The sequence below is a fragment of the Hordeum vulgare genome, chromosome 5H (genome assembly GCF_904849725.1).
Source record: "Hordeum vulgare subsp. vulgare chromosome 5H, MorexV3_pseudomolecules_assembly, whole genome shotgun sequence".
NCBI classification, from domain to species: domain Eukaryota; kingdom Viridiplantae; phylum Streptophyta; class Magnoliopsida; order Poales; family Poaceae; genus Hordeum; species Hordeum vulgare.
In genome coordinates this window covers 397,161,239-397,176,647 of record NC_058522.1, presented here as the reverse complement: position 1 = coordinate 397,176,647, position 15,409 = coordinate 397,161,239, and the positions used below count along the sequence as shown (strand labels likewise).

The window sequence follows — 15,409 nt, the reverse complement described above, 5'->3', positions numbered from 1 at the left end:
CACATACAAGCCTTGCAAGCAATGTGACTCAAGTTTTAGTCACGAGATCTTGTATTACGGAACGAGTAAAGAGACTTGCCGGTAACGAGATTGAAATAGGTATAGGGATACCGACGATCAAATCTCGGGCAAGTAACATACCGAAGGACAAAGGGAATGGTATACGGGATTATATGAATCCTTGGCACAAAGGTTCAACCGATAAGATCTTCGTAGAATATGTAGGATCCAATATGGACATCCAGGTCCCGCTGTTGGATATTGACCGGGGAGTTTCTCAGGTCATGTCTGCATAGTTCTCGAACCCGCAGAGTCTGCACACCTAAGGTTTGGTGACGTTTCGTGTATAGTTGAGTTATAGGTGTTGGTGACCGAAGGTTGTTCGAAGTCCCAGATGAGATCACGAACGTCACGACGGTTTCCGGAATGGTCCGTAAACAAAGATTGATATACACGATTGTTTCATTTGGCCTCCGGAAAGATTTCGGGCATTACCGGCAGTGTACCGGGAGTGATGAATGGGTTCCGGGTTTTTACCGGGAGGGGCCCACCCACCCGGGAGTGAACCTAATAGCCCATGGGTGGCGCCCCATCCCTTAGTGGGTTGGTGAGGCCAGCCCAAGTGGACTATTTCGGCTAAGGGGAAAAAACAAGGAGAAAAAAAAGCAGGGAGGTGGCAAGGAAGGAAGGGACTCCTCCTTCCCCAAACCGAATTGGAGTTGGAGTCCCTCCTCTCCCACTTCGGCCGACGCCCTAGGGGATCCCTTGAGCCCCAAGGCTAGCCCCTCCCCTCCTCCTATATATACTAGAGGTTTTAGGGTTTTTGAGACACAACTTTGCCACGTGCAACCCTAAACCTCTACTTCATAGTTCTTCCTCTAGATCGGTTTTCTGCGGAGGTCGGGCGGAGCCCTGTAGGAATAGATCATCACCATCACCGGTGCGCCGTCACGCTGTTGGAGAACTCATCTACTTCCCTGTATCTCTTGCTGGATCAAGAAGGCGGAGATCGTCATCGAGTTGTACGTGTGCTGAACGCGGAGGTGCCGTCTGTTCGGTGCTAGATCGGGACGGATCGTGGGACGACGGTGATTTGAATCACAAAGTTGTTCCACTACATTAACCACGTTTCTTAACGCTTCCCGCTTAGCGATCTACAAGGGTATGTGGATCGGATCTCCCTCTCATAGATGAACATCACCATGATAGGTCTTCGTGTGCGTAGGAATTTTTTTTGTTTCCCATGCAACGTTCTCCAACAAGTACCTGATGTAGATTGGTGCAACCATGGTCTGCCAACTTCCTCTTCTCAATCTCCTCTTTGAGATCACTAAGAGCCAACCTAGCATTGCCAAGCTAATTAATAGCCTCCTCCTTGTCACCCACTATTTTTGCAAAATCAAGTTTGAAAAATCTAAGTTCTTCTTCCATCTTCCTCTTTTCTTCAATTACTCTGAAATTTTCTTCACCAAGCTTAAGATTGTGTGTGATTTTGTCCTTGTTTTCTTTGTCATACATGTTCCACAATTCAGCTATGCAAAACTGCATAACAACTCAGGGTCTATCCACTCCACATAGCTGCACTTTTGTTCTGTCTAAAATTCAAAAAAATATCAGTGATTATTGGCAATTGTAACAAAACAAGAAATTGAGTGGAGCAGAAACTAACTAAGATTATCTAATTACGGTGCTAAGCAACATACCTTCTCCTTTGCACAAGCAAGAAAACATCGACCGGTGTCCATAGATTGAAATGCAACTTGTGTGAGGCAAGACTCTAGATGTAGACAACGAGAAGAGAGTTCATGAGCAATGCCACTCCATTCATAGCATGGGATAGTCCTAGGAAGCTAAAAACAGAAGGAATTGAACAAATCACCGAGCTGTTAAGAAATCCCCAAATGAAGAACCCTAAACCTAACCGTAAATGCTGGAATCCGCAAATTAACGTACCAGGCTAGTCACACTCTCATCATCCGAAGAAGAGCTTGGCCCCTCGCCCCAAGAAACCATGGCGGAGCGACGGACGGCGGCGAGTCAACGGTGGCGGCGGCGGCGGGCGTCGAGGTGGAGACAGAGCGGTTGGTCGATCTGATGTGGTCTGGTGCGACCAGCCACCCGCGCGAGCGAGTCATACACGGATAGGAAACGGTCGTCTCCCGCCGTCTAAGGCGCCCGTCAGCCCACGCCACGTCGCCCGACATGTCGGTCCCACCTGTCGGTTTGGCTGTTTTCGCGGCCAAATCGGCCTGTCAGTGCTCAGCGTTACGCATTAAGCGCAGAACCGGTTATTTTTTGTGACCTGGCTCAAATGTGGCATCGATCTGTTACCCTAGCCCCAACTGTGGTGGTTTTGCGTAAATAACTATTTTATGGTTGGTGTTAAGCTTCATGCACTAGTCAATTCGACAAGGCTATACAGTTCACATATACAATTGACATCATTGTGACATGTGACACGGGAACACGTGAATGGATTCATACGTATGACTAAAAAAGTATATGATTGGACATAAAAGGGGAGGGAGGAGGGGGGCAACAATAATATTTGAATAATTTGCGAAAGATAGAACTCGAACTTAAAACCTTAGACTTTGATATCATGTTAATCTTCATGTACTAAGCAATGCAATCAAAATTCCAAACTTATGAAAAGGGCTAATTTACATATCCATACCTAAAATTAAGGAAGGAAAATCTATTATACGCACACTGCATTGTTGCTTTCTCGTGCGTCGGGGAGCACGTGCACGTTCGATTCCACATAGACGCTTGTGATTAAAAGCCTTAATTTTTCTTCCCCGTAACGTGCTGACGTACAATGCACCAGTCCACTGTACTGGAAGTTTGGAACATGGTAAAGTAGTAAAGTCGCATGTTTTTGCTAAGGGCACACATCCTTATCCATGTATTGCTACATGTACAATCTATGAAACACAACGATGTGATAATCTGCATGATTGAGCTGGATAACAACATAACGGCTTATATGGCAAATGCGCTTAGTAGTACCGGACAACTTGATAGCCACTAACTTTTGTGCATGAATCTCTACTGATCGAGAGTACACACACAACAACCAAATTTGAGAACCGTTTGGTAAACAAGTGACTCTTTTCTAAACCGCCTAAAAAATTGTCTAGAAATATCAAAACTTATTGTAAAAAAAACATGGTAGTCACATAGAACAATCTGGCAATTGCTCATGAGAAAAGTTGGTAAGTGTATGAAAACAGCCCGGTAACTACAATCAAGAAATTTGGCAATTGCTTCCAAACAACTCAATAACTGTACCAAAACAATCTGGTAGTTGCATCAAATTTTTTGACAATTTACTTCTGGAAAACTCAGTAGCTACATCAAAGAATTTGGCAGTTGCAGGTGAAAATTGTGGTAACTATCAAAACAACGTGGTAGCTACATCGAATAATTTGACCATTACAGTAGAAAACTGGAACTGTACCAAAACACACCAATGAAACTTTGGCAAGTCTACCACAAATATCTGACAAACCACAAGCTTAAAATTTGACAATTGTACCTTAAATTTCTGGTAAATGCATCCCTAAAATATGACAATTTTATATTTAAATCTCCAAAAAACTATTTTTCAAGTGATATTTTTTCACAAACATCAAGCCAAAAACTATTTTTCAAGTGATACTTTTTCATGGTCATCAAGCCATTGCAAGTAGGCTAACACATATAAAAATTCCAAAAGATGGGGTAGTGTTCGCCATCATCAAGCAAGTACACTAGCATTTAATACAAGTAGCACCTTTTTAGGACCCACACTCTTCAGATTTGCTTTTTAGCAGTAGGTCAGGAGATGGAGATGCTGCCATAACTTTTTCTCGCACGAGTGTGTTTAACTGGGCGGTTAGCGAGCCGCCGCACGGTAAATCGACCGTGTGGCGCCGCTACGTACTGCGCTCCATTAAAGAAAGGATCGTTTCTCCATTTTTTTTGTTGACAAATCTGTTTTGTACGTCATTTTTATTGCAATACTTTTTTTCATTTCCTGCACATATAGCTTTATAAATGAAAAATAGCAGCATGAGGATTCGAACCTAGGTGGCACAAACCAACTCATTTAGCGTTTTTCAAGTTACCTTCCTTTGAGACAAACGTCTGTTATTGAAGCGGAAAACGAAAGGTAGGCCTCCTAAAAATAGGCGATCTCCTGAAACACACTTTATTGGGCCGGCCCATGACTGCCGGGAGACCTCCTGTTTCTTCGTTTCGTTTCTTTTCCTTTTACTTTTTCTATGTTTCTATTTTTTCTTCTTTAAAATAATTTTGATTTCAAATAAGTTCTATTTTACAAATAAATGTGGAATTTCATTTTTTTATCAAATCATAAAATATTCGTGGATAAATTAAAGATCATGATTTTGAATTTTTTTTGAGTATTTTAAAACTATTCATGAATTTGAATAAAACATTTGCGAATTTCGAAAATTTCCATAATTTTTGAAAAATGTTAAAATAAATAACAAAATGATTGTAAATTACAAAAATAGATTCATTGATTAAAAAATCATGCATTCCCTGAAAATATTCATCAAACAAAGAATATCATGCATTTCAATAAATGTTCGTCAAAACAAAAACGTTAATGAATTTGAGAATTGTTTTTGCTGATATAAAAAATGTTCACCGATTTAAAAAATGATCATCAATTCAAGAAATATTTTCTGATAGATAAAATGTTTGTCAACACGAAAACATGTTTGATGATTTATAAAAAACGTATTTTTTAAAATTTCGTCAATTTAAAAAATGTACACAATTTCATAGAACATGTTTGCGATTTTAAAAAATGTTCATGAATTTGGAAAATATACACGTTTCCAAAATATTTTTATGGTTTCCAAAAAGTTCATGAATTTGAAAAGATGTTTGCAACACGAAAAAAGAGAGGAGAAACTAAAAAAGAAAAAGAAATAATAAACCGGAAGAAAAAATAATAGAAAAAGATGGTGTACGTCATTTCCGGCATGAAGATTGGATTTTTTAGATCGGGTCAGCCTCCCATGATTTTTCCGTTTATCACTCCTCCTTCCGATCACAAGGGTTAGGAAACACCACCTCTTCATCGACATATATTCTTCCTGTGAATAATTCTTGTATTACTCAAAATCAAATGCTACAAGCATGACGAACAATATCAATGACTTCATGTGGACCCAGTCCAAGCGTTTCTTTTGCGAGGGACCATGTCTTCATCGTTGATGACCATGTTGCGTGTCCGCCATTGGTGTACTCATTTCCTGAGCGTCCTATGGTTGCAAACCACCTTATTAACCCGTCGACACCGTATGCATGACAAGTCGGGCTCATATGCATTTTGTAGTAAAACATGACTGTTCTCCATAGAACTACAAGTCGGTGCAGGAAGGGGCTCACAAAAGCGGCGTGTTAGTGTGATGATGAAGCTCGTCATCTTGAAATTGATCACATTCGTCGTGAATAGGCTCACAACGTAACAACTATCAACGATGGTATTGAAAATAAGAAGTGGCACTTTTCATTACGGATCGATCGATGTGGAAGTACGAGGACTTTGCTTTCAACTCGTGCGACGCACGGGCATATTTATAAGAACACTTCAATAGTTGGAGATGCTCTTAAATCCTACTACATGATCGAAATTCACACGGTGACCCGATAACTTTTCCTACAAAACTATGAAGAAGGTATTATAAAGAACACCTATCCAGGTCTGAAATTCCTGAGGATGCAAACAATCATGGCTTGAAACGCATGTATAGTACAATTTTCTGTGCAATTACCCCCTCTTTCATAAATATAAGATGTTGTGGCATTTTTGAATCGGATGCATATAAACACCTTTTTAGTGTGTTTGTTCACTCACTATAATTCTTATGTGATCCATATTAAAATATCCAAAAATTATTGTATCTATGAATGGAGGGAGTACAAGAGATGAGGCTACTAGGCGCCCGGGCACTCACAGCTGCATCTCCCAAGATTTGTAATAATGGATAATTGGCATCGTGCGTCATCCTGATGCTACAATGAAAGAAAGTATTTGGTTCCATCTTCGAGCGCTCCCTACCATAGAAAAATCAGTCAAAAAACATAAGATGTGTGCATTTATTTGAGTTTCACAGAATTTAAAAGGCACAACTTTTGATTCGGGCAGTGAAATTCAGATTTGATTTCAATGTTAGGTTTCTCTCGACGAGTTCTTTAAAACTAGGTGTCACATATCTGTATGTTTTGACAAACTTTCTTTGAAGCAACTTTGAGTGCTACGAAGACAACTTTAGTACTACGGAAAAACGACTTCTTGTTAGTTTGCCTAGCATGAGTACCTACCAATCAGAAGTCCTTATAAGTTGGCCACCATTATGAAGTTCATTAGGTTCACCTATAAGTTGCCTACCGTAGCTAGACAGTATCCTAACACTATGCTTCACAGTATAGGTTACTTGAGCAACGATGACAAACAACTTTTCCTAGTACTGTAGCCAATTAATTTGCAATGACATGCAATTGTGTATCATCGCTAGGCAACTAATTAGCAATGTCGATCAACCTATAGCATTCACGGTAGACAATTAACTAAAAATGGTAGACAACTAAGAATTAATAGAGGATGACTTGGTAATATTATAGGCAATTTAGAAATAGTGAGATACAAACATTAGCAACACGCAACTTAGATGGAGGATGACTTCGTAATATTATAGGTAATCTTTACCTACTAATAAAGCAATTAGTGCTTCTGTCGTCTGTCACTAATATTACCCCTAAAGTTAACATAAATTACCCACTGTGCCACCCATAAATAAAGAAAACGCTTCGTTTTTCTTTTTCTAAATTCGCGGCCCAGTGGGTTTGGGTCATCTAGCTCTCGGGCCCTTAATATACAGCAGATGAAGGTAGCCCGAATGGCTTGAGCCTTCAACTCCCACCCGGGATACCCAATTTCGAATCCCAGCACCACCGAGTTTTTTTCTTTTCTCAACTTGATTTCAGGCTGGCTCTAAGTTAGAGCTGCATTGTTGCAATTTCGGCTTAATTTTTTTAATGTTTCTATTTTTTATAGACTCCAATATATTTTGAAATATTCATATATTTAAAACTCTAACTCTAAATTTCAAAAGTTATATATGAAATAGCTTAAAAAATATGTAGACTTCAAATATAATATTATCTTTCATGATAATTATTTCTGAAATTGTCTTTACATCCTTAATTAATACCTTTTTTATATGGGGCATTTTAAAAACTTTGGCCCAACTATTTCCCTTTTAACGTTTTTATTTTTTGCAGTGTTTCGAGAAAATGTTAGTGAATTACAAATCTTCACGATATTGAAAAAATGATCATGTATTCAAAAAATATTTGGTAATTTGAAATAAAATGTCCATCAAATTCTTTAAAATGTTCACAAAAATTAAAGAGGATACGTAAATAACAAACAAAACAAATTGTCTCTTACGTAGAGATTATATTAGCAGATTTGTAGATTTTGTTTTATAATTTTATTAAGTCCCTCACGCGTCGCGTAAGAAAAAAGTTTTCATGTTTTGTACAACGTTGTGCCCCAAAAAATTGACACAACTTTCTATAGGTTAGATTTTGTAAGTTATATGAAGATGACTCAATGTTTATTTTGCCTCCATACATAACTATGTTTATTCTGATGTCATGGTTTTTACTGGTTATGAAAAACACCGCTACGCTAGGTCAAAGCGAGACATATCATTCATCAATCTAGCTCACACATGGTCCATTAATGCAGTTTGCTCAACCAAAAATATTTTGTTGTTGTTAAGAAAATGTTCGTGAATTGAGTTCATGATTTCAAATATGTCCATGATTTTCAAAAATTGTTCACGATTTCATGAACATGAAAGTGATAGTGTATCTCGATGATGCAGTAAAATATGGTCATTGCCATTAGAGAATAGGATTTTTTTCTCCCGTTACAACACACGGGCCGTTTTGCTATTAACTAAAAATGGTAGACAACTTAGAAGTAGTAGTGGGCTAAAATAGAAGAAAAATAGATAATTAACTAGAACACGAAACGTAGTGAAGTTGTCTATTTCAATGAGAAAAATTAGGAGTATATAAAACAAAATTACTGGAACAAGAAATACACTGACGTTGTCTATTTGTAGCACTAAAGTTGTCTCTTGTAGAAGCAAAATTGCTTATGAAAAGTGATGTAATGTTACCTACCTCTTTTTTGAAGTTATTCACTGTAGCTAATTAGTTGTCTATCATTGCAGACTAGTTGCTTTTAATGCAGCAAAGTTGCATGGCTTATTTGTTTTCTAACACTGGAGCTAATTCAGTCCACATATTATGCTATAGGTAATTTCATAACCATGGCAACAAACTTAGAAGAAATGTTTTACCTTCTTTACAAAAACTTGTCTAGGTGATTATAGGACCGTGCATACCTAATATATGTTGTATCAACAGTTTTAACATGGTTACTTTTACCTCCTCTTTTAACATGAGAGGTAAGAGTAGTGGGTGGGAGTAATTCTTACCTTCTACCTATCATATGAAGAGATAAAGTAAGGACCATGCTAAAATTTGCTATTTGTATGGACCTTCATATCGCAAGTTGCCTTCCGAAGTGTTGAAATTTACCTCCATGTATTCTCAAAGTTGACTGCCTATGATGCTCAGTTGCCTATATAAGATGAAAGTTGTGTGCCATCGTTCCTAAGTTGCTTAGGATAAAGTCAAAAGGTCACTTTAGTGGACGGATGCATTCGAGCCCTATATTTTGAACAGTATGAAAATGATATGAAATTTCAAAAATCCTATAAAAAATCCACATGTTCATACTTCATATGGATGTATATTACACATGTGCAAATTCTAATTATGAAATAAGTAACCGTGTCAGTTACATAAAAATGACAAAACAATAATTTTAAAAAGATGAACAATGCATGTATTATGAACGCATACAAGGAGCACACGACAAGACAATCCCATAGAATCAAAGGCACTCATGGCTTGTTTGGGGATACGTGCACGTTAGCATTTAATTGGCAGCGAGATCATTATAGCTTGCTTGTGAAATGCCAATAGTAAAGAGTTGTTTGCACTCATGTAATTTGGGGTAGTGTGTCCGACAAACATACGTAGCAAAAAATTCAGCGGGGTATTGAATGTCAAAGGCTTTGAAGACACGTCCTTTTAATAGAAAATAACCAAAATGAAGCACTGCAAACTTTAAAGATGGATATTGTTTATTTCATCTATTGCCTGTAGCAATTTCGCTTGTGTCTATGAGACGGGATACATTAGTTTGGATTGCGATGATTAATTGCACCTTTCTTGGAATTTGTATTAGCAAGTTCTCATCTTTTTAGAAGACAATTATTCCTGAGATTTTTTTTTAAAAAAAACTGCTATTATTATGAATTCTTTTTAGAATTATTACCATGAAGCCCCCAGATTTTCGCTTCAGATTGTTAAAAAAATCTCAGATTTACTTACATAATTTCCTAAGAATTAGCATTGAAAGAAAAATTCTAGGAACTCCGTACATACTAAATATTAGATGTGTTATATGATTCAAAGCGTAGGGCTCGATAAAATCGTCATGCATGCGGGGGCATTCTCAGGTGTCAATCGAGCTGTCCACATCTAGATGCATTTATTCTTAAACAAAGATCATTAAGACTATAAAAGAACATGCTTATTTAGTGGTGAGATATATGGGGGTGCGCCCACGGATGCTCCTATGCATTTTCACATGTACTCCCTCTGTTTTTAAATATTTGTTGTTGAAAAAAACTAGACTGGTTCTTCCCAACAACAAATATTATGATACAAAGAAAGTATTATTTATTATTTAGAAATCGCTATTTGGTTATTTTTATATAGCTCAGATGTTTACTTATTTCGTTATCAAGTTTTACATGTGTAATATACATTCATATGATCATGTAGAATTTTTTACAAGAAAAATGAAACTTTCAATCTGATATTTAATCTATTTAAAATAAGGCCCCCTAATGCACCCTATGGGGGAAAGTCATCTGTCATCTTTCCTGAGTTATTTCATTAGTACATGACGCAAGGAGGTTACTTCTGTTTAGCACTAAATTACTTAGTCTAGCATCAAGATTGTTTTTAAAAAGTTACGGGATCACAACATATACACCATAGTTGTATTAAAGCAACGACAATCAATAAGTAAATGTGAAATCTAGTTCTAAAAAGTTTGTCGTGTACATAATACATATATGCATGGTTCAGAAGTTATACTTCCTCTGTTCTTAAATATAAGTTTTCTTAATGATGAAATCTAGTTCTAAAAAGCTCGCCGCGTACATAATACATATATACATGGTTCACAAGGTATACTTCCTCCGTTCTTAAATATAAATCCTTTTAAGGATTCCACTAGCGGACTATATACAGATGTATATTAATATACTTTGATTGTAAATTCACTCATTTTGCTTCATATGTACTCCCTCTGTAAAATTAATAAAAATATTTAGATAACTAAAATAATGATCTAAATGTTTTTATAATAGTTCACGGGAGGAAGTAGTTCCTAAATACTACTTACATCTCAAAATAAACGACTCAAAAGTAACTCAATTTTATACTAAAATTAGTATGAAGTTAAGTAATTTTTAAGCGACTTAAAAGTACCTCAACTTTATACTAATAACTTTATACTAAAATTAGTATAAAGTTCAGTAATTTTTAAGTCACTTGACAGTATAAAATAGGAGGCATCAAAAGTGCGATCTTCCTTCGCTCGACCAGGTGTGCGCTCACTTGTTCCAAATAGTGCAGCTGCGTTTTAAATGTATTCCGTTCATTATTAACCTTACAAAAAAGTCGCCCATAAACTACCCAAGGTTATGTCTCGTGGACTATTTCTAAAGAAAATGAAAGAACGTGACGTTTGATACCCTTCATAAATCGAACACCAGACAGAATTCATTCACCTCAATATGAACACGTTATTCCTTCTGATAAACTCATTCAACATGCAGATGCAGTGTACTAGGAGACTGATTCAGGCATTTTTGTACAAGAAAACACAGAAAAACCTACTCATATCAGAGAGATTAATAAGGGTGGCAGGCAAGAAAAACATATACTCATCTCCAGATGACTAAATTGGTCCCAAAACATTCAGTTGCTATATAGTCAAAAACATGAGAAGTCTACGGAAGATGACAGGTGACGGCCACGCCCGTGCTTGGACCAGTCGACCACCATAACTGGCCTGAAAACACACGCAGCATCTACAGATTTCTCAACTGTAAATAAGTCGGGCAACCTAAACAGAATTTAATCTCCGGTTACAACCAAAACAGCCAGCCAAGCAGTACTGTGACAGTCTAGAAAGACTTGAGCTGTAGCCATAACATGCTCCCAAAGCTATCATGTATCAATCAGAACCCAAAGAAACCAAGCTCGGTCGCCCTCTCCTTCTCGAAGGTCTCAAAGTACTGGTATATGATGGTAACAGCCAACAGAATACCGGTTCCTGAACCAATTGCGCCCATGAAATCAGCCAGAACAGTCAATGCACCGATGCATACTCCACCAAATGCAGCAGCAGTAGGGATGTATCTGTTCAGTTCCTTCTGCAAGTTTGACTCGCGATGGCCTGGCATAACCATTTGTTGTTCCTGTTGGATTGCCAAGAATTGAATTATATTACAGTTGGCTCTTGCTAAACAGTTTTTGCAAGAGTAATTACCAAAACCAGCTAATGGATCTCACCCAAATTTAACACTTCCATATTACAGCCAAATAACTACTGGGTAACCATTGACAGCCCAACATCAGGCTGGAGTTTCCAAGGACGCCACAAAGAACAACCTAGTTATATTACAATTATGACTACTGTAGGCACTGATGTCGAAACATCAGGCTTGAGTTTCCAAGGATCGTAAGAGAAACAAACTAGTAGTTCAAGACAAAGATATTATGTTCTCTAAATGGATCCATTACCAAAATAATTGACGTTTAAATAGTTCATGAAAGGCATGGAATTGCTTGGTCAGTTGTACAAATCATTGGTGTTCAATAGGCATAAATTTCAAAATTGGACAACTTGTTACGATACATGAGAACACATAGAACTCTGGCACATTGAAATCAATATTTTCCACAAAATGTAAGGAGGAAGAGTAACCAGACATGCTATATGTAAGAAGGAAGAGTAGCCAGACAAGACAAATACTGCATATGCATTGTTTTTACCTTCAGCTGCTTAGCGACATCCTTGGCTGATGAACCAGAGACTTCAATCCATGTTTTTGAGAAGAGAGCACATGCTGACAGCATGAAGACCACATAGAACAATGCATGGAACGGATTCGCCAGAATATCAGCCATACTGCAGTTTCCATAAAAGGGTCAGTATAATTAACAGTATTTACTAACATACCGCAGTTTCCATAAAAGGGTAACCATAATTAACAGTAATTTCTTGACTAAGCAAAGACAAGAGATCAATTATTCACCTTGATGGTGCAGTTACATAGTAAGCAAGACCACCAACAGGGATAGAATGGCCAGAATATTCAGATTCTTTCCATATACCGAGAAGGTTAACCAGAAAATTGCCACTGTACTTCCTGTAGAGAAGCTGCACCAACAATTGAAATGTTCAGGACCTAAACATGCATACAAATGCTTACCATACTATAGTAATTACAACTCTGGAACAGAAGCAAGTACCTGGGATATGAAATACAGGTTGGTAATCAGGGCAGAGTGCAGAATGATGGGCATGTTTGAAGTGTAGAACAGCTTAATTGGGTACGAGCCTTGCTGCCCACGAGCATTCTTTGACCTCACTGGGAGCACAACACGGAAGCCTTGGAAATAGATAACTATGAGAAAGACCAACACAGTAGCAAGTAAATTGGTCACATTTGGCAGATTCTGACGGTAGAAAGCCTCTCGTAGGGCACGGACTTTGTCTGATCGAGTAATCAACAGATGGAACAATGCAATGACAGCCCCTTCAAACTCAGCACCACGTCCACTGTTGATGGTGGTGGGGCTAAATGCCTTCCAGATGATGTTCTCACTACATAAGATCAAATTTACTATAAGCCAACTAGCAACAGTGTAGCAGCACATCAACAAGTAACAAAAACTAAGCACAATATGCTTACCAGATATTGGTAGCAATGAAGAGAGAAATGCCAGAACCCAAACCATAGCCTTTCTGGAGAAGTTCATCTAGACAGATGACAATGATGCCAGCAAAGAAAAGCTGAAGTATGATGAGAATAGCATTTCCAGTTCCAAGTTGGCTCACACTGCCATACATTCCAGACAGAACATATGCCACAGCTTCCCCAATGGCAATCAGGATACCCAGCAACTTTTGTGCACCATTCCTGAGTAAACAAGTACAACATCAACACAATATCACTGGAGAACATATGAATCAGCAAGCATTACAATTTTCACTGGTCATTCACTGCACAAATGATAAACTACATTTGCAAGACACCATGAACACAGTACCTATGAACATTAATTTTGGAAAGGAAAGTAACAACAAGATTCTGCTATTTTCACAAATACTTACAGCAGAGCACGATCCTCTCTCACACTGTTGTCCACTTCAATAATCTTGGATCCCACTAGAAGTTGCATAACCATTCCAGATGTCACAATTGGGGTAATACCCAGCTCCATGACAGTACCACGGTTTGATGCAAGAATAACACGCATCCAGTAGAAAGGATCAGCTCCAGTGGTCGAATGGATGCCATAGAGCGGGAGCTGACTGCACACGAGGAAAATGAAGAGAGAAATGACGGTGTAGATCACTTTTTCTCTAAATGGTATTTTCCTATCAGCACTCTGCACTTCCGGCAAGAAAGCCAAGAAAGGCCTGACCAGATGCAGCACCCGAAAGCCGCCAGCCATCTTCCTGGGACCACAAACGATAATAGATCAGCATTATTCACAATGCACATGGCAAACTCAAACATTAAAGAACAAAGTAAACTTGACAACAATTCCCATTTCATGCATTTTATCCCCAAGTCATGACGCATTTTATCATGGTTGGGATCAGGATGATGAACCAATTTGGCCAAAACAGAAATGAACATACCCAGACACTGACAAGCAGACAAAGGAGTAAAATCAAAACCCACATATTTCTAGCTCAGCTGCATCGATTTGCAACCAGACAAGATGCTGCACATATGCATCACAATTAAATGAAAAACTTCTACTTTGATTAATACTTGACAGCTACAATTCTGTTCAAAAAATGAAACCAGGCGGCCTATCCAGAAAGTAACCGAATTGGACCGCTCAGACATTTTTTTAGCAACATTAATTGGGTCCATCAGCTTGGATCCGGAAGGAATTTAGCTAGAGTCCATTCTAAACTACGTGACCAGCCAGCTGCCCGAACGCTTTGCTTAAAGCCATATCAAGTGCACCAGAAGAGGAAACTCTGCAACCTGGGATCATGCACCAGATCCACCGACGAAACGGCCCCGTCCATCATTCCCATCGGCCTAAAACTTGCCGGCAATTAACGGCCACGGCGAACGTCGCAGCCATGCAACAGTCTCAGAATCCGAGGTTCGCATGGATCTGGACGCCCCACCAACCTACCTAGCACGTAAACCAGCCGCATGAACAAACACGCCTCGGCACGCACACGCACACGCACACGGCGCATCGCTACGCGGGCTTCGACACGGATCAGACGGGAAACGGCGACATGCGACACAGATCTGCGGCAGCGGCACGCGAATCGGGGGAAAGGCCGGGCCACCGGATCGCATCGAGATCCGGGCGTGCCGGAGGGGAGCAGCGGGTTTACCTGGCCGCGGACGCCGCCGGCGAGGTGGGCGGGGGCTTCGCCGCGGGCTGGCGAGGGCGTCGAACCCTAGGAGGGGAGGACGGAGCGGGGCGAGGAGAGAGCTACGGGGAGAGAGGAGGGAAGAGAGAGGTGGGTAATTAATAGCGGGGAACTGAGAGATCTGGAGGGAGAGATGAGGATGGGGACGACGCGAGCGGTGTCACGGTCCCTGCGCGGTGGGGCCGCGCGAGGGCGGGAGGGCGAGGAGCCGTCTGATCTGGAACGAGCGGTGGATGATGGGTCTCTGTGACGTGGAACCGAGGACGGAGAGGCCACGTCGACCGGAATGACTCGTGAGTCGCGTGCTAGTGGGCGAACCGGTCTCCGGGCGGGCGCAACTTGTCCCGTGGCAAAGGAAAGGAAAGGAAAACATGAAATGGAATCCAAGATATGGGGACTTTGCTCATCTTCCACGGAGAAACAAATTACAAATTAGCCCGGGGCTGCTTTTAAAACATTTTAAATTTGAAGCCAATTCACCACAGTAAAACAGGAAGCTAGGTCGGTTCTTTGTAACGATAG

General features: G+C 39.5%; 1 protein-coding gene across 1 annotated transcript; it reads right to left on the bottom strand.

Annotated features, from left to right (window-relative positions):
• Window positions 1-11,106: 11,106 nt before the first annotated feature.
• On the bottom strand, window positions 11,107-14,995 carry LOC123452593 (protein transport protein Sec61 subunit alpha-like). Its single transcript, XM_045129272.1, has 7 exons — window positions 14,849-14,995; window positions 13,589-13,936; window positions 13,167-13,394; window positions 12,724-13,078; window positions 12,507-12,631; window positions 12,244-12,379; window positions 11,107-11,666 (listed from the first exon to the last, which is right to left on the bottom strand). The coding sequence occupies exons 2-7, from the start codon at window positions 13,930-13,932 to the stop codon at window positions 11,427-11,429; spliced, it is 1,428 nt and encodes a 475-aa protein (XP_044985207.1). The 5' UTR covers window positions 13,933-13,936; window positions 14,849-14,995; the 3' UTR covers window positions 11,107-11,426.
• Window positions 14,996-15,409: the final 414 nt, after the last annotated feature.

Coding starts and splice junctions, on each gene's coding strand:
- LOC123452593 (XM_045129272.1), bottom strand. CDS start 13,932: ATGGCTGGCGGCTTTCGGGTGCTGCATCTGGTCAGGCCTTTCTTGGCT. Junction 13,395..13,588: donor AGAGAGGATCGTGCTCTGCT/GTAAGTATTTGT, acceptor TTGTTTACTCAG/GAATGGTGCACAAAAGTTGC. Junction 13,079..13,166: donor TTCATTGCTACCAATATCTG/GTAAGCATATTG, acceptor GATCTTATGTAG/TGAGAACATCATCTGGAAGG.